Raw genomic sequence first — 24,666 nt, forward strand, 5'->3', positions numbered from 1 at the left:
AATCATCAGTTAATATACTGTATAAATTAAGAGAGAATGGAAAGATTAAACTGAATAAACTGAGGGGGAAAAAACAGAACAAGATGCCAAAAGAACATAATCCTACATAAGCAGTGAAGTTAGAAGTGTACACATGAAGTTAGCGATATCTATTTGTTGTTAAAGGTGACAGAATGGACAAAGGGACCTCTATTTTACAATTATTTCCAAAAAAAAAACTCCAAGAAGTTAAAAAGGAAACATGAATATATCCTGCAAAAAGACAACGATCTAAAACCTAAAGCAAAAATATTGTGAGAATAGTTTTTGCTGATTTGAAGAAGGCAAATTTCTGTTTAGCAAAGTTGAAACAAAAATATCAGATTGTCTTTTGGGGGGGGGGGGGGGGGGGGGGGGGGTGAATTTTACAAATTATATAATAATATTAATATTTATAAAAATAGATATATTGCATACAGAAAACCAATTTTAACATCATGTATATCTAAGGGTGCACAAACTTTTGCACTCCTCTGTACAACAGGTTCCAGTAAAAGTAAAGTAGTGAGATAGCTACACATGACAATGTAGGTGCAGCTAAAGACAGTCTGCTAAAATGGTTTGGTGTAAAAGAAGCTAGATACAATCATTGCATCTAATACAAACACATCTGTTTCATGGCAACAGCGCAATTTTCGATAAAAATCTAAACTGAAACACTATAAACAATAAAACCATTTTATATTATATCTTCAATGTGTGTTGCTTTAGTTAAAATAGTTTGCTTTAGTTAAAAAAATAGTTAAAGCTAACCAGCAACATGCTAATCCTACCTGGATTATACTGCGTGGTACATTTACGAATGATGACTTCATGCAGATGTTTCAGTACATGATTTTTTTTTTCATGATTTTTTTTTCAAATACATAATTTTTTTTCAGTATGAATGAAAAATGTTTTGTGCTCATGATCTAGCATTGTTTAGTCATATAAAAAAACTAGCTAGCTTGCTAAATAGCATATAAAACCACCTACATATTTCTGTTTTGCAAGATGATTCTAATGATTTGTAATTGTATTTGTTTGACTGCTTGTTATACTATAAATGAAATATGTACAGTGCCTTACACAAGTATTCACCCCCTTGAACTTTTCCACATTTTGTTGTGTTACAACCTGGAACTGAATGGACTTAACTGGGATTATAAGTTATAAAACTGCACATAAAATCCCATAATATTGAAGTGAGAATCAAAAATCAATATGGTTTCAAAATTAGTTGCAAATAAAAAAATGCACCAGCTGCCATCAGAAGTTAAATAATTAGTTGAATGGGGTCGACCTGTGTGCAAATGAAGTGTCATGTGATCTCAATATACTGTAAATACACATGTTCCTGGAAGAACATACCCAATTAAACAACATCATGAAGACCAAGGAGTGTCTTGGGACAAGTGTGGGACAAAGTTCTGGAAAAGAATCACTTAGGGTTTGGTTATAAAAAAAGATCCCAAACTTTGAAAATCCCACTGAGCCATTACACCTAATAATAAAAACTGTAAAGTGAAGTGACTTGTGGCCAAGTAGGGTGACCCATACTTGGAATTTGTGCTCTGCATTTAACCCATCCAAGTGCACAAACACAGTAGTGAACACACACACACACACACACACGGAGCAGTGGGCAGCCTTTTTTGATGCAGCACCCGGGGAGCAGTTTGGGGGTTCAGTGCCTTGCTCAAGGGTCTCACTTCAGTCGTGGTATTGAGGGTGGAAGAGAGCGCTGGTCATTCACTCCCCCCACCTACAATCCCTGCTGGACCCAAGACTCGAACCCACAACCTTCAGGTTCACCTTCGGGTTGCAAGTCCGACTCTCTATCCGTTAGGCCATGACTGCCTCTTTTGCCTGATGAGACCAAAATAATACTTTTTGGAACGAAGTGCTATCCAACCCTTCTGCTCCCTCCCATTACACTAAGAAAACCTTCCCCACTGTGAAGCATGATGGTGGTAGCATCAGTTTGTGCGGATGCTTTTCATCGGCACGGACTGAGAAGCTGGTTGGGGGATGGAGCAAAATGCAAGGCAACCCTAGAAGAAAACTTAATTCAGTCTGCAAGAGACTTGAGACTGGGGCAGCATTTCACTTTCCAACAGGACAATTACCCCAGGCATACTGCCAAAGCTACACTGGAGTGGTTCAAAACTAAGAACCTGAATGTGTTAGAATGTCCCAGTACTCAAACCTATTGAGAATCTGAGGCAAGACTTTGAACACTGTTGTTCATCAGTGGTCTGCATCCAAGCTGACAGAGCTTGAGCAATTTTGTCAAGAAGAATAGGCAAAAATATAAAGATCTAGATGCAAGATCTAGATATGCAGGATCTAAATTAGACATATTGTGTAAATCAAATGGTAATATCCCGATTAAGTCCATTTCAGTTTGTAACACTACAAAATAAAGAAATGTTCACGCTGGGTGGGGTTGGGGGATGGGGGGATGAAATTCAAGGCACAGTATTTACACCCACTTAAGAATGTTTTCATACATCTACCCTAGCTAGTAGCTAGCTTTTGAGTTGCTAAATCAAAACAAACCCTATGCTAATTTCTTATATCAATGCAGTAGATTATGACTAATCATCAAATAAATATCCATAACTAAATACAAATGCTGGTCACTTCAGTAGTTTTGACTAAGGAAATAATAAAAATATGATATACATCAGTTTCAAACATTTACCATTACAATTGCTAGAGAAAACAAAACCTACTAGCCAGCTGAAGTTTAACAACTCAAAGTTTTTCATAGAATCGTTTCCAGATCTTTCAGTGACACCGAGCCGGAATGATCTTCAGCTATAAAGTATAGTGATGGCTCTTTCTCTAATACCTCCTCCTCCTCACGAGGTCCTACATTTATTTGCCCATTCTGATCATACAGTGTCCCCATGCTCTCGGCCCTTCTCAGTTCTGACTGCTGAACTGTGGGTAATGTGGTCTCTGCAGTCTCATTGGGTGTGTACCCTGGCAGGTTAGCAACATGCGATTGGCCTCTGACTCCTAAGGCCACACCCCGAGCCAGGATTGGTCCCTGAGCACCAAGACAGATGCTCTGAGTGGTGGTGTGTGATGTCATGCCGCCGTAGTAACAGCTCCCGCCCCCACTGCTGCTGACTACGCGTGCTTTTTGCTTGATATCCAGAGCAAGGCTCCGCCTCAGCCACGCCTTTTTCACCTCCGCCTGCACCTGTGATAAACGAATACAGTTACAGTTCTTTTTTAAATGTGCACAAGTCATAGCAGGCTTACTAGCTAGCAATAAACTAGAGAGAGAGGGTTTCACATAGGGAGTATTTAGGGATCCCTCTTTGAGGGATCTGAGCAAGGTGGTCTCACTCCACTCCCAGCTCAATGGCAGTGAGAAAGTGATTTGACTCTGAATCGACTCACTGCAGGAAGTGAAGCAAACATGCCTTGTGTTTTGGGTTGTGGGCAAGATTTTTGTTTAGTTTTTGCAAGTTGCTAAACTGAGCCACGAGGCACAAACTAAGCCAAAGGGCAGAGCTGTAGAACTGCAGAAATGTCATGTGTTCTGAGAACGTTGGCCCAGTAATATAATTATCTAATCACTAATATAGTGTTTAGTGTATCAGTTATGTCTTTTTGTTATGTCTTTAAGCACTTGATAAAGGTTTGTTCAACTTTTTCTTTCAAGGTGTTTCTGACCAATGAATGAAAGAGTTTTATGAGGACACTTTTAGCCCCTATATACCCCTTAACGTGTTTTGCTTTTTTGATTTGTTTAATTATATGCAGTGAGAAACCAAACCAAATGAAATAGCAAATGAACTAAAAGTATAAAAGCACACTAGGTCAGATCAGAATCAATATATGTTTGAAGGTTCAGTTTACACATTTTTTCAATTGTTCGCTGTCTGATTGTAGTGCCTTCTGGGAAAGTTCTGCTTATCAGGTCTACAGTGACACTGACTTGATCACACTTCAAGAGGTTATCTGATGATTTTTAGTTAACCCTAAGTAATCTTACAGCCTTTTCTTACACAATTTCACATTTTCTTGACATTCAATCTGCTCTGAATGGCTTAATAATTAGAATAATAATGAGCTGGATCAAGAAGATTCTAAAGTTAAGAAAATGGATTTTAAAAGGAATTTAAAAGTTCAATTGGATGTAGAACAACATTAGAACATGTGTATTATATGCACATAATTTTTTATCCTAAATTGTCAATATGGTAGACTTTGTAAACAAGGCAAAAGATCTAATAAGGTCTGTCGATGGAAATGTGGGTGTGTCATTGAGTTCATATATGAAAATGGGATATGGGAAATGTTAGGCACAGTTACATGGATGAGAATAAATATTTAAAGGTAGCCTGAAATCAACTTTAACAGTCAAAACAAAACAAACAAAAAAAAAAAAAAAACAGATGACTTAAAACAAATATTTGAGTATGTAAAAAGATGCAAAAAGGAATCAAGTCATGCATGCATTTTCATTTCCATTACATCATTATTATTTTTTATTTGAATTTTTAAAAAAAAGCATCTGTAGTACCTCTCCATTGCAGAAACAGTAGATGAAGGCCACAAAAAAGCCCTAAAAGGAAGAAAAAGTAAAATATCGAACCAAACATTAAAAATACAAAACAGTAAAATACCAAACATTTTTGAAGCATGAATACAATATCAATAAATTTGCTTACATACATAAACTGTTTTTCAGGAATATCTGCTTCCTAACATGTACATAAGTTCACATTACCAAGTAAAGCATCTGTATGTACTGAAACCTGATTATTGGGCTCATCCACTAAGTTTGATCTTAACTCAAGGTGTAAACTCCTTTATTGTGTTTTCTACCTTTTTGCATATTGGAGCAAAAAAATAATGAATTAATTAATCAAATAAGTGTTCACCACTTTTTTGGAGAGTGTGTGGTGAAGAGTGTGGGGTCAGGATTTACCTGTAACGAATTGAAGAATATCTCGTAGTGCATCTGGATCTGCCAAAGCAGCCCAGTGACCTCTGTGTAAGGAAGACCCATGAACACCACGTAGTGTACCCCGAAGAGTGGCATCAGCACCAGCGTCGACTTCAGCAGCTTCCTGTACAACAACAACGCAATAACAGTGTGTGTGTATTTCAGTTTGCCAAAAAGCCTAACATGTATGGCATTATAATGTAAGCTCGTGACTATTGATTAGCATCATGTACAGTTAAACAGCATAATCCTCAAACGGCTAAAAAGTTCTATTTCTAAAGTAAATGTGAAGTCGATCCTAGGTTAAAAATGACTGTTGCTACACTTTTCAGCTATTTATTCATTTGTGTAGGATTTACATTTAACTGACAATCAATGAGGTGATGCTAATTGGTGGTTGGAAGCATCTAGATTTTCATTTTATAGCAATATTTGCTCTACAGCTCCAGAAGCAATTTCACCTTGCCATTTTGCGTGAGTATTTATTTATTTATTTATTTTACTTTCATCTTGTTTCTGTTTTGTGTGAGTAATATTTCTTACTTTCACCTTGTTTACCAATTTTATGTGATTAGTTTTTAGATAATTAACTTATCTTCAACTTGTTTACTATTCTACATGGATCATTTTTTTATTACTTTTACCTTGTTCACGATTTTTCACTGGTAATGTTTTCTTACTTTCGCATTGTTCATTATATTGTGTAGGTAATTTTTTTCCTTATTGTCACCTTGTTTACTATTTTGCATTTGTAATGTTTCTTACTTTTTAATTTTTCTCACTTTCACCTTGTTTACTGTTTTGTGTTAATACATTTTTTCTTACTTTTACCTTGTTTATTATTTGCCGTTGGTAATTTTTTAAATTTTTTGTTTACGTAGCAATCTTAGCCTTACAGCTCTAACACCAAATGTTGGTCCATTAACTATATTTGAGCTGCATGGGAAATTACATACATATTAAATTACATCTTTAAGATTACAGCAAACTGTCTCCATCATGATAATTCATATACTTTGTTTTCTGTATGTTTATGGAAGGACGGTGTTTGACCTGTACTGCTGCCTCGGGTCCAGTTTCCCCGTGTTAGTCTCCCACAGCTTTGACGCCAAAACCCTAATGATGTTGAGGAAAAGAAAGAAGTTGACCTAGAGAGTAAGAGAGAAATACAATACAGTAAGAGATAATGATATAGAATTGTGACAGCTTCAAAAACCAAGCAGAATATTGATTGAACAAGCAGCAATGGTTTGCTTACAGCGACGGCTGCAAGGATTGGAACTTGAAAAATCCATTTCACATTCCCTGCACTGATATCCCAACATCTGAAAGACCAACACTGATTATGTATTCAGTTTATGCAATCTCTCTAAAAAAAAAAAAAACGCTCTTCATTTAACCCACTCCACACCATGACCTAGAATTTTGATTACAACCACTACGTTTCTTATGTAAGGGATAAACACAGTGTCCTCACTGAAAAGTTTACTGTATCAATGATTACGCACATTTTTTAATCAGTTAATTCAGTGAATGAGCTGTATACAAACAATATCTTCACCTCTCATGTACATAGAAAACAGTTGGGTCGAAACTTACTGTGTATCAGCCAGCGAGGCTCGAACACTGACCCAAATTGAGACAAAAACAGCGGGAACGCCTGCAGCAAAGACAAGGTGGAAAACCAATTACTTTCTTCCCAGCACATGATGAATAGTTAGGACCAAAATATAACCCACTATTTTCATTTCTGGATATTTCTATGCATGTTTTACCAACTGAAGCATTGTGGTTTATATTGAGAACTACAAAAATCCAGGATGTCTCAATTTTCCTCTGTATTGTACATCTTAGCACTGACCATGAATCCAGTTTGATGAAAAGTGGAAGGCTCACCCCAGCCTATGATGGTTAGAGCCCACAGGTAATTTTTATCAGACAGGAAAGCCATGAAGATCAGACTGTGCAGGTACAGGCCCTCCACCAGGATCCAGTAGTGATTGGTCGCCAGGAAATAGTGGAAAAAGGTCACGGCCACTTTACAGCCCGCCTGACCCCAAGTCATACAAGCCAAAAAAAAAAAAAAAAACTAAGTTAGAGACAAAACAAGTTAGCCAATGTCAATTTTCCAATTACATCAAATGTAGTTGGTCAGTCAGACAGTTTTTGTCTGAATTTTGCTTCTTTCATTTTAACAAAGGATGTTTATGACCAGGGTCATCTTCCATGGATCACTTTTTTTTTTTTTTTGTTATTTCCATCTCAATAATCAAATTTATTTTGAGTAATTTGTATAACTTCTACCTTTTTGCCATTTTGTGCAGATAATTTTTCTTACTTTTGCCTTTTTACCATATTCCATGGGTTGTTTTTATTACTTTCACATTTTTTTACTGTTTTAAATGGGTAAATTTTGCTACTATTGCATTTTTTGCCATTTTGCATGGGTAAATTGTGTTACTTTCACCTTCGTTGACATTTTGTGTAGGTAATTTTTGTATTTTCTATCATTTTACATGTGTAATTTTTCTTACTTATGCCTCATTTAGTGCCTCATGAGAGATTGTTTTGTATATATACAAATCACTGCAACTTTTTTTAAAAATTCATTTGCATTTAGATCAGCTTTTTTTTTTTTTTTTTTTTTTTTTTTTTACTTCATATGTATTTTGATCAGTCACTTATCATTACTCATAGAGTCATAATTTGTGTGTGTGTGTACCATCTGAGCTTGGGTTCCCACTTCTCCGTACTCTGCTTCAGTGTCTTCCTTTGTGTAGAGCACAGCGTCCTTCACGAAGATGCTGACTGCTCGGCATATGAAGGAGGTGAACAGGTGGGTGTGGATGTAGTTACGAGTGCAGTGTAAACGTCTACAACAAAAGTGAGGAGTGTGTTAAAAAGCGCAAATCATTGCATATCTTGATGGTGCTCTACTCCGTGCTGTAAAATGACTTGCCGTTTATGGCTGTAAGGTAAATATATTCCTGAATTTGCACCCACAGGGGCATGATGAAATGTAACCTAGATTTTTGGTCTCATTTATTGTCGTATTGTACTAATTTTACCAAATTTATTATTTAGTGTGAATAGTTATGATTATATTAGCCTTGCTTACTGTTTGACATGGGTCATTCTTGTTCCCTCAGCCCCATTTCTCATTTAACATGGTTCTTTCTTGCTATTTCAACCTCAGTTTATCTTTTAACATGGGTCATTCTTGATATTTCAGTCTTATTTTATCTTTTACAGGGCTCGTTCTTGTTATTTTACTCTCATTTTTCATTTGACATGGGTCATTTTTTCTATTTTAGCCTCCTTTATCATTTGACATGGGTCATTCTTGTTATTTCAGCCTTATCTATCATTTGATGTGGGTCATTTTTACTGATTTTACCTAAATTATTATTTAGCATGAGTAATTATGATTACATTAGCCTTGCTTACTTTTTGACATGGGCCATTCTTGTTTCCTCGGCACCATTTATGAGTCATTCTTGTTATTTCAGCCACATTTGACTTGAGTAATTTTTGTTATCTCAGCATCTCAGCATCATTTATCATTGGACATGGGTCATTCTTGTTATTGCACCCATGTTTATCATTTGGCGTGGGACATTTGTACTAATTTTACCTCATTCATTATTTAGCATGAGTAATTATGATTACATTAGCCTTGCTTACTGTTTGATATGGGTCATGTTTGTTACTTTAGCCTCATTTATCATTTGGCATGGGTCACTTTTGTAACTTTAGCCTCTTTTATGCCATTTATTGTAGGCTGTGTGTCAAATTTCTGTTTATATGCTGTAACGCTGTCTCATATCTCATCTCAACCTTCTGTGAAGTTCACAGTAGTATGAGAGTTTAAAAAACAGGATGCCGGTGATGAATGTCGTCGTATCCAAGCGTATCATGTCTCTCAGATTTAGTAGCTGCATATTCCGGCTTTATGCTAAGACTTTGCTTGATGATAGATATGACACTTACTGTTACTGTTAATTACAGTTAGTGCCTGGAAACCGCATGAGTGAGTCCCATTTGTTTTGATAATATTGTATTTTTTTGTGAGATAGGGGAACAACTTTGTTTGGAATAGGGTAAATGGTTTGACTGTACATTAGGAGCAAACTGAAAAAGGCAGGGTTTCAGAAATAAAGGCTTCACAATGGGAAAGGATTTTGTTTGTATGTAAGAGGTAAAAAAAAAAGGAATTTAAAAGCTTTTTTGGTGTTTATAAGTGGTAATATTCACTGTCATATTCACACAGAATGTAAGAGCAGGTGGAAATAGTCATCTTAAAATTACATTTGGTTTATATCAGTGGTAAAATGATGAATGTATGAGAAAACACTTTATATGATGGATCAAGTGTGAAAAAACTCAAACCATTATGTGCTAAACGTACTTGAAGTAGCAGAGGATGAAGACGGCCACCAGTAACGAGGTCAGAGAGATGGAGTAACCTGTAGTGTACATCACATGAAGCCGTCTGAACACCTCCTGAGGATGAACAAATACACAATGAAATTCCGAATACCTTAAAAGATATTGAGACTGTTATTATTTACTCCATGAAATTTAGTTTTAATTGATTTGTTTGGAAAGGAGAGCTCTTAATTCTTATTTTATGTTCATTTTTTTTGTTGTATTTTCCTCTCAGTTGATATTTTTCAAGATATATTTATTGTTTTGGGCATTATTTCCTTCTAATACCACATCACTGTTAGATTCTGTATTCTGATTTTGATTAATTTTTTGCCAGTAATGCAGCTGCAAATCACAGTTTTATATTAATGTGCTTGTTCTAATACATTGTCATTTCTATGGTAACAGCTCATTTATAGGGATTTGCACAGCGGACGCTCCACATTAATTTTCCATACAGTCAAATCCAGAATTATGGATTTACTCCAATTATAAGTTCGATGTCTCTCATATTTATAATGTGAGATTAAGCTAATTAATCCCACAAAGACATTTCTATCTTTACCAAAAGTGCCAATAATTCTGGAGCTGACTGTATATACATTTGTGTATCGTCTGAAACTCACTCCAACACACACACACACACACACACACACACACACCTCCTCCTGCCTGCCATGGTTGGACTGCAGCTTCGTCGTGCACTCAGTGTAATCAGCCCAGGTACGGTTGATGGTGGGAACCTGCTCCCAGTTCCCCGACGTGTCGCAGTTACGGTACGCACGACCTTAACAAATCATAATTTTTGTTTTAAAAAAATTACATTAAAAAAAACGACCATATTGCAACTCATACATTAAAAAACATGAAATGTCTTACATGTTTAAGCTCTCCGAGAAAAATTTACTACATAGAAATTGTTGGATAGAAATTATTACAATAAGAAACAGAAAAATGAAATCTCATACACTTAAAAGAAAGATAAAAGACAATAATAAAACACTTAAAAGAAAGATAAAGGACTCTGTTACAAATAATACAATATAAATTATAGATAAATGACAGCAGAAATGTGATGTGATTTAAAATGCAAAATCTTTTTTTTTCCCCTGCCATGTATTCTTTAACATCTCTACTTGAAGAAAACATACAAAATATTTCACCATAACAATGTGGAAATGTTTCGTCTTGGTGTCTGTCTGCAAATATCACGTTGTGTAAGGAGCCAGTTTCGCAAACGCAGTGGTCAAAACAGTCTGTCTGACTAAAGACGTCTAAAACCGCGGTAGCTAAGTGTGCTTTTCTGAAGGAGAAACTCTTCAAAACAAGACAGACTATGTCCAGAGGAGGTAGAGAGGTTACTGGCAAAAATATTATGATGGTGGACCAAACTCCTATTAGCATCTACTGTATACTTCATTAAAGTGAAAAAATATAGATTTCTCACATAACTAACTAAAATAAAGGCTGGAATTATGGGCTTAATTACAGATAAAGATTTTGTGGACATTAAAGATGTAGATTTGGAAGAAATTAAAACTAAATCTTAAACAAGTACCAGAAGAAAAGAATAAAAATTAATATTAATACCATAACACTTGAAGAAATTAAGAAACAGATACAAAAAAAATTGAAAATGGTCACTAGGGGATGATGGATTCAATAATAAATGCTACCAAAAATTTTTTACAGATCAGCTAATGCTCCTTTTATTAAAAGGATATACTAACTGTGCACTGACACGTGGGCAAAAACATGGAATTACACTGTAGCTTCAAAGTGTTCATCATATAGTTCAATATCTTTGATGAATTTATCATTTTATAATTTCTGTAATGGCGCCTTTTTTTATTTTGAAAAATAAATTCTTGAAAATATTGCAACACTGCATAAGGAAATGTGGAGGAAATAAGGATCAAGTTTTTGGAGAGTTTGATGCCATAATGAAACGGAATCGATTCGGTTAGTAATCAGATAGCGGCTGTCGTAACTAGAAATTGATCCAGCAGAACAGAAGTACGTGAATGACTCAGAGATTATTATCAGTGGAGTGAAGAGACGATGATGAGGCTCGTGTTTAAACGCCGTGATTGTCTTTTACGTCAAGTGATGAGACAGAGACTGATGAAGATGATAATCAACATGAGAACTCATTTCCTGCTGTAAACATATAATTCTGCACAAGTTGGCAGTAACGTTGTTTTTCCATCAGTAAATTAGGTTATAAATGTAGACGTATAGTAGGTGCCACATTTTTCAGTGGAATTAAATATTTATTAATTCTCCTTTTTCACTTTTGGGGGAAAAAAAACTTTACATCTGGTTGATAAACATGCAAAATAGAAACATATTTCATTTCAGGAAAACTTGTATTTTTTTTTTAGATGTACTCAAAGTTGAAAATGTACAAAAAATGTGCTGACGCACAAATAACATGGCAAACATAAAAAATAATAATAATAATAATTAAATTAAGAATTCAGATTTGCTCAGTACTATTGCTTTCACTGCAGGCTGTAATATTTTGAGTGTCTTCAGACATCTTGATTCTTCAATTCAATTCAATATTATTTGTGTAGTGCTTTTAACAATGCATATTGTCACAAAGCAGCTTTACAGAAATATTTAAATTCAGAATAAAAATTTTAAATTTATAAATTTATCCCTAATGAGCAAGCCAGAGGTGACGGTCGTGAGGAAAAACTCCCTGAGATGATATGAGGAAGAAACCTTGAGAGGAACCAGACTCAAAAGAGTGACACCGGATAGTGCGATTATAAATATTGCTATTATATGCATTTGTGTAAACAGGAAATACATGACAGTTTTAACATGAAGTCTATTTTGTTGAAGTTATCAACTGTTCACTGATGGAGACTTGAGTGCAAAACTGCGGGAATTGCAGTCCTAAAGCTATCAGAGCAACTGTAGTCCTAAGCCATCATAGCAAAACTGTTCATATCAATTGCAGTCCAAAGCCATCTTCATGGTTTTTAAGTGATACCATCCACAGTAATCTCATTTATCTTTACGCTGTCCATGTAGGGCCATCCTCAGCAGCAAGAGATGAGAACTCCAACCAGAAGTAGGGCATCAGGATGGATCAGGCACGTTCAGAGAGCAGAAGCTTTCAGGATCACTGATATCTCAATTCTTAACAAGCACTGACCCCAAACTTTACTATTTTTACTTATACTCCCAATTATTGCTGTTATTATTAAACCTATGAGGCTACCACCATCAGATCACCCCAGATCCTTAACCAATCATAAGTTTACACAACAGCTACAGCGTAATGTTTATTTTACCTGGGTGGCTATACAGTCATGTCAGCGTTACTGAGCGTTTTCTGAATCGTCAGATATACAGACCTCTGTGGTCGAAATCGTAAACATACTCAGGGCAGGGCACAGCTACCAGCTGATTGGGCTTCCCTCTCGGCCAGCAGATGATGCCGTCCCATTCCGGCACACAGTCACCAACTGGGGGTGAAAAAAAAAATCACAGAACTTTTGAAAAAATAATCGCTTTCATGTGTTCTTTGTACTTTCTCATATAATCCTGAGAGCAATTTGATGCCATAAATCAAAATACTTTTATACATGTATATACACACATGCTGAAATAAAGACAGGAGGTTTTTCAGTCACTTGTTCTAGATGTAGGTATTATTATAAAACAGAGACATTCATTTTCATACTATTACTACTGCAGCACATTCTGATGTGTTTTATTCCTCTTAAACCACAGCAATTTACTAACAATTACAAATGTTTTTTTGACATGAAAGTATGACATTTCATATTTTTTATCCATTTATAGTTACATTTCTTGTTGTGGAATGTTCATGAAACCACACAGTTTTCTGTAACAGAAGCTCTTACAGTACTGCAGCTGCAAAGCACAGGTTTATATTAATGCACTCTTTCCTTATCGTTACCTTACCTTATCGCTTCAGCTTGTCATGTTACCGACATAGCGTAAAGTGTATACTCTTCTGTCCTGAAGACGTCAGAAAACTTTAAGTTAGAGCTTTATCTCTGACTGTTAGAAAGCGCTGACACTGGAGACACCTTTCATTAATGTTAAATAAGCATCTCTCCTCAGAGAAAACTTCACCATGTCAGAGTTTACACGCTTTTTAATCCGTTTATGTGGCGTACCTGTCAGCCAAGTCCCTCTGAATGAGTTGTTATGATAGAAACATTAAATTTACATTAATATAAACCTGTGATTTGTAGCTACATTACTGTCAGAGCTGCTGTTATAGAAAATGAATCAACAGCAATCAGAAGCTAGAATTCAACAGCGCCGCGGTACAAGTAATGAAAACACACAATGCTCGGTAACAACGAAGGAGCGATCACATCAGCATCTCTCAGTGGGAATAATGCAAAGGGACTGAATGCACATTCATATTGAGCGAGATCAATACAGAAATAAATCTGATCAGAGATAAGCGTCCGAACCTGGGACTCTTTATCGTTTCATTTTCTGGATTTATGGACGCTGTTGTGTGCAGGAAATTGGATCAGAGGACCTTTGGAAAAAGACAGGTGCTACATCAGTGTGTTTATGATGCTTAACTGAATTTCGCTGATGAATGAAAGCACCCCGAGGCAAAAAGAAAGTGCTTTTTTTTGTAGACTCAGCTCTGGAAAGAGCACCAGGAGATGAGTAGAAATAAAATGTGGAATGTTGAAGGGTCTGTGTTTTAGTCAGATTATTTCATTTAGCTCCTGAATGTTATGAGCACAACAGACTGCACAGAATTCACACCTACAGTTTCATCGATCCATTGTCATTTGATTGGCCATGATGGTTTTGGGTTTGAACACATTTCTTTTCAATATAATGCAATATAATATTAAATAAATAACTACTACAGGTCTAATCCATGCAGTATTTTCTATGCTGTAATCCAAAGTCTGAATCTGCTTGGAGTCCATACTGTCCAACTATTATTTATTTTATTTTATTTATTTTAATTAGATTAATGCACATTGTGGAAATAAAATATGCATTTATGTACCTGAGAGTAAAATGCAAATCAACAATTAATCATTGGTAGTATTAATCCCTTTTGTGTATGTACTGTAAGCGGACTTTGGTGTGTGTGCTTTGACATGGAAGGGTGCTGAGTAGGAGTGGACTTTAGTATGTGTATTTTGATATGCAAAGATGTTGAATGAGAGGTTTGAAGCTTGTGTAACTGTCTCTGCAACCAGTATATTAAATGTTTGGCTGTCTTGTTGGGTGGGATGGATGGAAGTATACTGTGTGTGTGTACGCTTATGTCTCTGGCCATAAAAATTGCAGCAAAGCTCAGTTTATTTGGCATAGATTTGGTCTTCTGAATATTGATTCACTAAATTTCTTCCAAAACATACCTCGTACCGTGCTCAACTGGGCTCGGATGCTTCTCTCACACCTTGCCCGTGCACGAATCAGGAGGAAGATCTGCTCATCCCGAGTAATGACATCGTCAGAGTCGATCTGTGACAGGAGTGAATAAAAAGAAATGAGCATCTCTTTAAGTCTTTCCTTCTAATGGCTTGAGATATATATTCACCAAACTATTTTAAGTTTAATCCTGAAATTGAAATTATTTTATTAATTTAACTCAAAATACTGAATTAAAAGCTTGATTAAATTATATCCCATTCACACATTACAATTTCATGATCTCAATTTTCTATATAATGGCTTCAACATGTTGGAGCTACTGAATAATCAAAGTGGAAGCCATGTTGTTGAATTAAACCAAATTTGCAGTGATTGGTGTGATAATTACAACCTAACTGTGCCTAAAGGTTTTTTTTTAATGTATGTTACTGATTTGTCCAGATTTTTTCCTATGGTAAGGGATTTTACATGTGTACACCTCATATTTATACCCTAGGGAAACAGGACATGGTAAAAGGCAATTGAGGTCCTGCAGACTGAGATCAAATTTAAAAAAAAAAAAATCATTTGCATTTATGTAAAATCTTACTTAGGAGTGTTAATAATTTTGGCACAAATAAGTAGTTATCATTGACATTTTTTAACGTTAGAACAACGATTTTGAAAGACTTTTGAAAAGCATTGTGTGTTGTTTATTTTTTGCTCATTTTTTTTTATAAAGGGTGCCAATATTTCTGGCAGAAATCATCATCACTGGCTTTCCGTCTGTGTCTGGAAGAAACCTTGGCCTGATCTGTTGCTGTCTAGCTGTGGTGAAATACTTTCACCGTGCTGCGATATGTGGCAGTCCTGCTTTAACCTTTTTGTGTCATCTCACTCTCTCAATCCCTCTTTCCATTTCTCTCTTTCCTTTGGCTCTAATCTGTCTTCCTCACTTCTTTGTGCTGGAAAAGGTAGAGAGTCGAACACAAGAGGCTTTGTGCCTGAAATACATTTCACAACCACTGAGCAAAAGTAGCAGAGGCAAGCTGTCTCTGTGTGTGTGTGTGTGTGTGAGTGTGTGCAGTCCCATCCAAAAGTATTGGAACAGAATCTAATTGGGAGGAACTTCACTCTGCAGCAAGACAATGACCCAAAAGACACTGCAAAACACACCCCCAAAACAAACAATGACTGAAAGAAGCTGTGGTACAAGCCTTGAAAAGCATCACAAAAGAAGAATGCGACAGTTTGGTGATTTCAGTGGGTTGCCCGGCTTGATGCAGTTACTTTAAGACTATCTGTTCCAATACTTTTGATCACCTAAAAACTGAGCGGCCTTGCCATCAAAGGTGCCATGTTCTAAGTTGTTTAACACATCTAGAGGTAAATGACAGGAAATGAAATCTGAAATTCTGATCTATCGTCTCACATTCATCTTTTGATCTTAAACCCAAATGTCTTCAGTGTATAGCGAAAACAAAAGAATTGACCTTGCCGTTCCAATACTTTCAGAAGGGACTGTATGTGTCCATAAGATATTAAAAAATAAGAGAAAGCAGAGGATGAGACTAACATTTGTGATGAGGTGATGACAAACAAAATGAACAAAATTAAACCAATAAACCCTTACTATAAACCCTGTAACACAGGAGCACAACCTTTATCAGAATCAATTTTGTTTCTAAAGATCACAGTAAGCGTATTTCAGCAGTTCAACAAGTCAGGGCCAGGTTTGTCCCTACACCAACTCATGTGTTTCAGCTCTTCAGATCATTATCCATCATAAATCATTCCACATTCATTTACAATGTTTAGTTAGGCATTATCATTTGTGATTCATTTCATCCATTCAAGCCCAGCGAGCCTGAATGGATGGAAATAGCATCTAAGTGTCTAAGCAGATTGTGTTTGTGTTTGTTTTATTGCTTAACAAATGAAATTAGCAACTGTGAGGTACATAAATTATTCTGAATGATATTTCTCCTACTGTAAAGTGTTTTTTTTTTTTTTTTTTTAAAAATACTGAAGCAAATTTTATGGAAATTCATCACTCACACTCACTGTCAGAAAGTGCTTTGTCTTGCTCGCAGTGGATCCAGAGCCTATCCCCTTAAATATTTACTAAAGGACAGATTAAATGTTTAATAAAGGCCAGATTAAATGTCTACCAAAGGACAGACTAAACTTCTAATAAAGGTCAGACTAAACTTCTACTGTAGGACAGACTAAACGTCTAATAAAGGCCAGAGTAAACTTCTACTGTAGGACAGAGTAAACGTCTAATAAAGGCCAGATTAACAATGTAATAATGGTCAGATTGAACATCTCCTATAGGACAGACTAAAGATCTAATAAAGATCAGATTAAAAGTCTACTAAAGGATAGACTACACGTATAATAAAGGGGAGCCCTTTCTGCTGTGCCATGTTGCTCAACACGGCACATACCCTCGCAATGTGGTAGACTTTTTCAGGTTGGTATAGCAGTCTCCCACTTGACACATCTAGACAACACCATCACCCATCAGGCCAGTGGAGTGCTCCAATTGAACATATGAGAGAGTGCACATCATTATCATGCCTCTCCTCTGCACTCTGTGGGTTAAAGAGCCATTGCCTGAGGGGGCAGGCTCTCTCACCTGCAGGACTAAAGGCTGCTATGATACGATGAGTAAGACACAGACAAGGACTTAAAGCCAGTGAGTTTTGCAAATAGTTTAAGTGACAACTTACCAAGAAGACAACCACCCCAAACAGCCCCAGTATCAAGTCTATTTTTGGCACTGCTGTGTCTCAGAATGGAAAGGAATCGTGTTTTGAACCAGGCGATTGAGTGACCACAAATTACATGTATATGTAAAGAACTGACAATTGACGAAAGCAGCTTCATTCTGATCAATCACCACTATAGCAACATGAGTGCAGTCAGTTGCTTCGATTGCATTTGGCAATTAATACGAGCCCACGACAAGTTATTAATTTGTTCAGGGAGAGGATAAAACAGATTGTAGATTGCAAATAGGCTAGTTATTTGGAGCAATAATTATAAATACATATTAACAGCCTGACCTGTCTACACAAATAAATTACTAAATAAAGTCGTATAAAAATACTGTTTAGGCCATAATGCTTCTCATGACCAAGTAGCCTATATGCAGTTATTATTGAGCTGCATAAATGCTGATTCTTATTTCTTATAACTATTCTTACACCTCTTCACAAATTTGGTTTTGGACAATCTTTCACTAGATAAAACCACTGTACAAATGGCCACAACCAGTGGGATCAAATCACAGAGTTTCTCACTACGCAGAAGTAAGACAAAATCATAATATTAAAAGTATCAAAGTTGACAGTATGATGCATGGAATTAGTCTGTATGCAGATAATATACTGCTGTATTTGCAAGATCCATCCAAATCACCCAAAAATGAATGAATTTTTTTTTTTTATTATTTAATTAATGAATTAAATTGTTAATTGGTCAAAATCAACAATGTCTTCACTGAATTGACATCACTGGAACCATGCAATCAAGCCATCCACTGGTAATAATATGTACCTTGGCGTCAACATTTCCCACAAGCCCTTAGACCTATTCTATCTCAAATTCACACTCCTGTTAAAAGCAATTAATAATGATCTGCAGTGATGGATGAACCTACCAATCACCTTAATTGACAGAGTAACAACTATAAAAATGTCAATATCACCGAAACTTAATTATCTGTTCTCAATGATATCAATTCAACCCTCCATCAACTGCTTAATTTCATTAGACTCAATCACAAACAAATTCACTGGAAAAACAAGAGACCAAGAATCAAACTAGCCTCTTGAGAAAAGCAAAGCGCAAGGAGGTTTAGAAGCACCCAATTTGCAAAAATATAACCATGCAAACCAACTATCCGTTGCACCCAGATGAGGATGAGATCCCTTTTGAGCCTGGTTCCTCTCAAGGTTTCTTCCTCATATTGTCTCAGGGAGTTTTTCCTTGCCACCATCACCTCTGGCTTGCTCATTAGATAAGCAAAATTCACATAAATAAATAAATAAATTCACATATTTACAATATATTTTTTGTGAATCCATTTATTTCTGTAAAGCTGCTTTGTGACAATGTCCATTGTTAAAAGCGCTATACAAATAAAATTGAATTGAATTGAATTGAACTACAATATTTCACTAAATGGACCCATCCAGCCTTGGTTAGAAAATGAATTAGCAATTAAATCATACACAATTTCACTATCTGACCTACCGTTTCTCAGTACGTCAATAGAACAACACCACTGCTTCACCAATACAGTAACCTTAACAACTCTGGGAGCATGGTGGAAATTATTTAAAATGGGAATCGTTCCATGTCTACTATAGACCAGACTATACATCTACTAAAGGACAGACTAAATGTCTACTATAGACCAGACTATACATCTACTAAAGGACAGACTAAATGTCTACTATAGACCAGACTATACTAAAGGACAGACTAAATGTTTACTATAGACCAGACTATACTAAAGGACAGACTAAATGTTTACTATAGACCAGACTAAACATCTATTAAAGACCCGACTAAACATTTACTATTGGACAGACTAAATGTCTACTAGAAGACAGATTAAACATTAACTAAAGGCCAGACTAAATCTTTCCTAATTTACAGACTAAATGTCTACTAAATGACAGACTAAACATGTATTAATGGACAGACTAAGCTTCTACTACAGGATAGACTAAACGTCCACTAAATGAAAGACTTTATGTCTACTAAAGGCCAGATTAAGCATACAATAAAGCCCAGAATATACATTTACTAAAGGACAGACTAAATGTTTGCTAAAGGAAAGACTAAACATTTACTAAATGCCAGACAAAATGTCTACTATAGACCAGACTGAATGTCTACTAAAGACCAGACTAAATGTTTACTAACAGACAGACTAAACATCTACTTACAGGCAAACTAAATGTCTACTAAAGGACCAACTAAACATCTACTAAAGACCAGAATAAACATCCACTAATGGAAAAACTAAACCTCTCCGAATGTACAGACAACATGTCTACTAAAGGACAGACTAAACATCTACTACAGGACAGATGAATCTACTAAAGACCAGACTAAACATTTAATAACGGAGAGATTAAATGTCTACTAGAGGCCAGACTAACTACATGTACAAAAGCCCAGACCAAATGTCTATCAAAAGTGAGATTAAATATTCACTAAAATACAGACTAAATATCTACTAAAGAACAGACTAAATATCTAATAAAGGCCAGAATAAACATTTACTAAAGGACAGACTAAATGTCTACAAAAGACCAGACTGAATGTCTACTAAACACTAGACTAAATGTTTACTAAAGACCAGACTGAACATCCACTAAAGACCAGAATAAATGTCTACTAACAGACAGACTAAACATTTACTGACAGGCAAACTAAATATCTACTAAAGGACCGACTAAACACCTACTAAAGACCAGAATAAACATCCACTAAAGGCCAGACTAAACCTCTCCGAATGTACAGACTAAATGTCTACTAATGGACAGACTAAGCTTCTACTACAGGACAGACGAATCTACTAAAGACCAGACTAGACATTTAATAACAGAGAGACCAGACTAACTACATGTACAAAAGCCAGATTAAATGTTCACTAAAGTACAGACTAAATATCTACTAAAGAAGAGACCAAATATCTAATAAAGGACAGACTAAATATCTACTAAAGATCAGACTAAATATCTACTAAAGATCAGACTAAATATCTAATAAAGGACAGACTAAATATCTACTAAAGATCAGACTAAATATCTACTAAAGGAAAGACTAAACGTTTACTAAAGGACAGACTAAATATCTACTAAAGAACAGACTAAATATCTAATAAAGGCCAGAATAAACATTTACTAAAGGACAGACTAAATATCTACTAAAGGAAAGACTAAACATCTAATAAATGCCAGACAAAATGTCTACAAAGGCCAGAGTGAATGTCTACTAACGGACAGACTAAATGAATGAATACAGAGGTATTAGAGACTTAATTTACAGTGTAAAGAAATCATTTGCTCAGTCATTAATCTAATTTGCAGTTTATTGTTGAAGTGCTGTTTGAATCATGGGGTTGTGGTGAAAGTTGGAGTAATTGACTTTCCAATGTTCTCCACTACAGAGTGATTTTCTGCTCCACTGAGCAGAGACAATGTTCACATGCATGCTGACGACAACAAAAAAGGGAGATCAGGCCCTCCTAGCATCCAGCACAGGAAGAGGATTAGCTGACTAGCATGGGTTTCGTGCTAGCTTGGTATCAATTTGTTCCACACCAGACCAACACCAAACCAGCAAGACAAATGCCATGCAAAATAAAATAACACATAGACACCCCTTGTATGTACATATTAATATATACTGTATGTATATTGATGCTGAATAGCAATATAATGTTTTTGTAAATAGCAATACCCTACTGTACACTGAGGCTTTATTAAAGGTGACAGACCTGATGACATCCTTGGGCCATTTCTAAATCTGTATTTCTAAAATACAGCACAGTGTTGATGCAAATAGAATAATTTATTTACTGCATCCTGAAAGTAACTTTGGTAACTGAATTTTTTATATTAATCCAACTGAAGGGCAAGTATTAAATTCGCGTGCACGCTTTTCCACCATTCTTCTTCTTAAAGAAGAAAAAACAACTATCTTAATGATGAAGTTTTTCACCTTCATGATTCAGAATCTTATAAATAACAAAAGGTTTATTTATGACTAGTATTACTACCAAAGCTAACAGCATTTAAAGAAACCTTTGATTTACCTTATAAAAAAGAATGCTGGTTTAAATACTACATGGGCAGCCCGGGCTAAATTAAAATTTCATTAAAATGTGGCAATGTTTGCCAATATATTTCATCACTCTTGGTATAAGTCAATATTTTAGCATAATAAAATATCAACCATCTCACTGCAATATCGTGTTGTTTGTTCATTTCATGGAAACTGTTTTTGGTGGACAGCGCAGCCTGCATGAAAATCTCCATAGACGCATATAGACCTCCATTGATGCACAGCTTCTATGGGCTTCTATCGCAGATTCATCTGAGTTTTAATAGGAGCAAAGATGAATGCTCATTGGACAACAGGCTTTTAAAATGTCATTTTGAGCCACGTCCACAAGCAAAAGTTTATTGGGAGTCATTGAGTGCATGAGCAGGTGGGTTTTACATAGAAAAAAAATCTCAATGTTTACTGGACAGCGCGCTCCGCTGTTGTCAGAATGGCAAAGCTAATTTTATTACATGGCAAACACTGATAATGTTCTCTACCTGATTTTGGAAAGGACTTTTAATGCGCTTATGTATGAGAAGAGGCTGAGAAAACAGGAGGCCCGACCCACGCCCAAAATTGATTTAATTCAGAAGTCAGGTGGCAAAAACAGGTCCTCTCTGCTCTCTTGGGACAGGGGGAAAAAGGGAACAGATCCTCTCTGATCTTGTCAGGGACAGTGGCTACAATCGCAGGCAACTGTTAAATCATTCTGTATGGAATGGGACATACAAGGAAAAAAAAAAAAAAAGCACAGCTGTCTGTCATTAAAGTATCTGTGTTATATACTTCACAGATGTGTTTTCAAAACCAAGAGCCACCACTGGAACAGAGCGGACTCATTTTCTGCTCCACGCTTTTTTTTTATTTATTTTTTTGACATCACGGTCTTAATTTGCAGTATCCTTGAGACTTTTCGATTTTACCCTTCCTTTCTTGTATGTGATGTCTTTTATGTGTGTTTGTGTGGTTTTTTTTAAAAAATATCACACACTACCCTGACCCTAGAGTGCAGATTTATGGTTATTCACTGTTTAGTTCTTCTCATTTCTTTTGTTTTTATGCTTTAGATGAAGCTCAAACAGCATCAGCATTAAATCGTATTTTCTTGTTGAATAAATGTATAAATTCTTCTGTCTCTTTGTCTCTTTCTTTCTATCTCACTTCCTCTCACTGTTTTTAGATCTCTTTCTGTCTTTCCCTTTCTGTCATTCTCGCTTTCTGTCATTCTCTCTCTTAGTTATATGTATTTATTTAGTTTTTTTTTTTTAACTTATCACTCAAGAAATCACACTTCGAACTTGAATTTGACTTTCATACATCATGAAAACCTAAACCACGTCCTTTACAGCAAACTTCACAAAGATCTTCAGAATCAAAGCTTCACTTCAGAAATGTATACATTTGGATTTTAGACACTTCACAGTGTGTGTTTTCATTTTTCACACGTAGTCACACGTGATGTATCACTGATATACAGGTCCAAGCTGAAGATCAGTTACTCACCAGTGCCTTCGCCGTCATTAACACGCTGAAGAGCACGAATGCTGTAGAAAGCTCCATCAGCTCCATGCTTCACGGTTCTTCAGCCTCACCTGGTTCTTCGTCTGAAGCACATTTCCTGGTGGAGAACGGTGAGGTGAACTCCAGGTGCTCAGATGTATTCGTCCATCATGAAGCCATCGCCAGTTCTCTGCAGCGTCCACACACAGAACGGAGTCAGAATCTAACGGCCGGTTCTGCTCGAGTCTCGGGTTCTCTCCTGTGTTCTCGCACTACAGAGGAGTGACGGTCATGTCACTGCTGAGCTCCTGCTTCACAGCTCAGTGTGTGTGTGTGTGTGAGAGAGAGAGAGAGAGAGATGGACCTTCTGCCCCCTGTTAACCCCTCACTGGCTGGCAAAGAAAGCTTTCTTTCTGTCTTTCTCTCTTTCCTTCTGTCTCTCTTTCTATCTCTCCTTCTGTCTCTGTTTCCCTTACTGTCTGTCTCTTTCTATCTATTTTTCTATCTTTCTTTCTCTGTTTCTGTCTGTGTTTCTGTCATGTCTGTCTTTCTATCTCTCTCTCTCTCTCTCTCTCTGTCTTTTTCTCTCTATCTATCTCTCTCTCTCATTCTGTCTTTCTTTCTGCTTCTGTTCATCTTTTTCTTTCTCTCTCTCTCTCTTTCTTTCTTTTTCTCTCTCGTTCTCTCTTACTCTCTCTCATAACCATTCTCATGTTTAAAATAGTAGGTTAATCTCTCCAAAAAAAAAGGGGCAAAATTATTGGCACCCCTAAAGACCATTTTAATTAGACAGAAATTATCCTTTTTTTTGTTGTTTCATTTGACCTTGTTTTGTTTCTTGATGTATAAATATGAGGCTGCAAAAAACAAAAAATCTCTTCATCATTCATCACCAGGTCAGCTAGTGGATATAAAAATGCATTTAACAGCATGCACTAAAATACAATTAAGTACAATTTCTGTCACAGTTTCTGTCTGAAACAGTGTCTTCTTAGGAGTGTCCACTTCCGGTCTTCCAGGTAGTTTTTTTTTTTTTTTTTTTTTTTTTTTTTTTTTTAGGAACAATAATTGATTTTATTTTATTTCTTACTTTTAAAAATAACCTGGAAAGTATGTAGAGCATGATATGTATGAAAGTATGTAGGGGCCCCCAATGCCCCTTCACTCTGTTCGGAAAGAAAAAAATATATATGGCTGAAATCAACAAAGATTGCGCTTGAAAGTGATGTCATGACAGTCCTTGCTAATGCTAGCTCTAGTTAACTCTGGGGGTGGAGCTTTGTGTTCATTGGCAGGAATGGGGGAGTGGCCTCAAGGAGTAAATTAAAATCATTCAGGAGTTCTTCAACCCACCTATCTAACCATTAGGGACCTAATCTTAACTAATTTTGACTAAATCTTGCCTAATGCTCATTTAATTCTCATTCTCATAGTTCCACTTTATTTATGACAATTATATAATGATATGAGACCATTTTAGGGTGTGTGTGTGTGTGTGTGCGGAGAGAGAG

At 36.1% G+C, this 24,666-nt stretch overlaps 1 protein-coding gene across 1 annotated transcript; it reads right to left on the minus strand.

Annotated features, from left to right (window-relative positions):
- Nucleotides 1–395: 395 nt before the first annotated feature.
- On the minus strand, nucleotides 396–23,518 carry pth3r (parathyroid hormone 3 receptor). The gene is made up of 13 exons (XM_026947845.3): nucleotides 23,159–23,518; nucleotides 14,809–14,914; nucleotides 12,790–12,900; nucleotides 10,081–10,205; nucleotides 9,399–9,493; nucleotides 7,713–7,863; nucleotides 6,887–7,040; nucleotides 6,590–6,650; nucleotides 6,249–6,315; nucleotides 6,044–6,138; nucleotides 4,973–5,114; nucleotides 4,565–4,606; nucleotides 396–3,232 (listed from the first exon to the last, which is right to left on the minus strand). Exons 1-13 carry the CDS (start codon nucleotides 23,222–23,224, stop codon nucleotides 2,789–2,791), a joined length of 1,659 nt encoding a protein of 552 aa, XP_026803646.1. The 5' UTR covers nucleotides 23,225–23,518; the 3' UTR covers nucleotides 396–2,788.
- Nucleotides 23,519–24,666: the final 1,148 nt, after the last annotated feature.

Source organism: Pangasianodon hypophthalmus, chromosome 12, assembly GCF_027358585.1.
Source record: "Pangasianodon hypophthalmus isolate fPanHyp1 chromosome 12, fPanHyp1.pri, whole genome shotgun sequence".
NCBI lineage: Eukaryota > Metazoa > Chordata > Actinopteri > Siluriformes > Pangasiidae > Pangasianodon > Pangasianodon hypophthalmus.

Excerpts from the sequence above, each read along its gene's own strand:
- pth3r (XM_026947845.3), bottom strand. The coding sequence starts at position 23,224 with ATGGAGCTGATGGAGCTTTCTACAGCATTCGTGCTCTTCAGCGTGTTA. Across the intron at positions 9,494-10,080 it reads ACCATGGCAGGCAGGAGGAG|GAGGTGTTCAGACGGCTTCA; the intron begins GTGTGTGTGTGT and ends GTTCATCCTCAG. Across the intron at positions 3,233-4,564 it reads ACTGTTTCTGCAATGGAGAG|GTGCAGGCGGAGGTGAAAAA; the intron begins GTACTACAGATG and ends CGTTTATCACAG.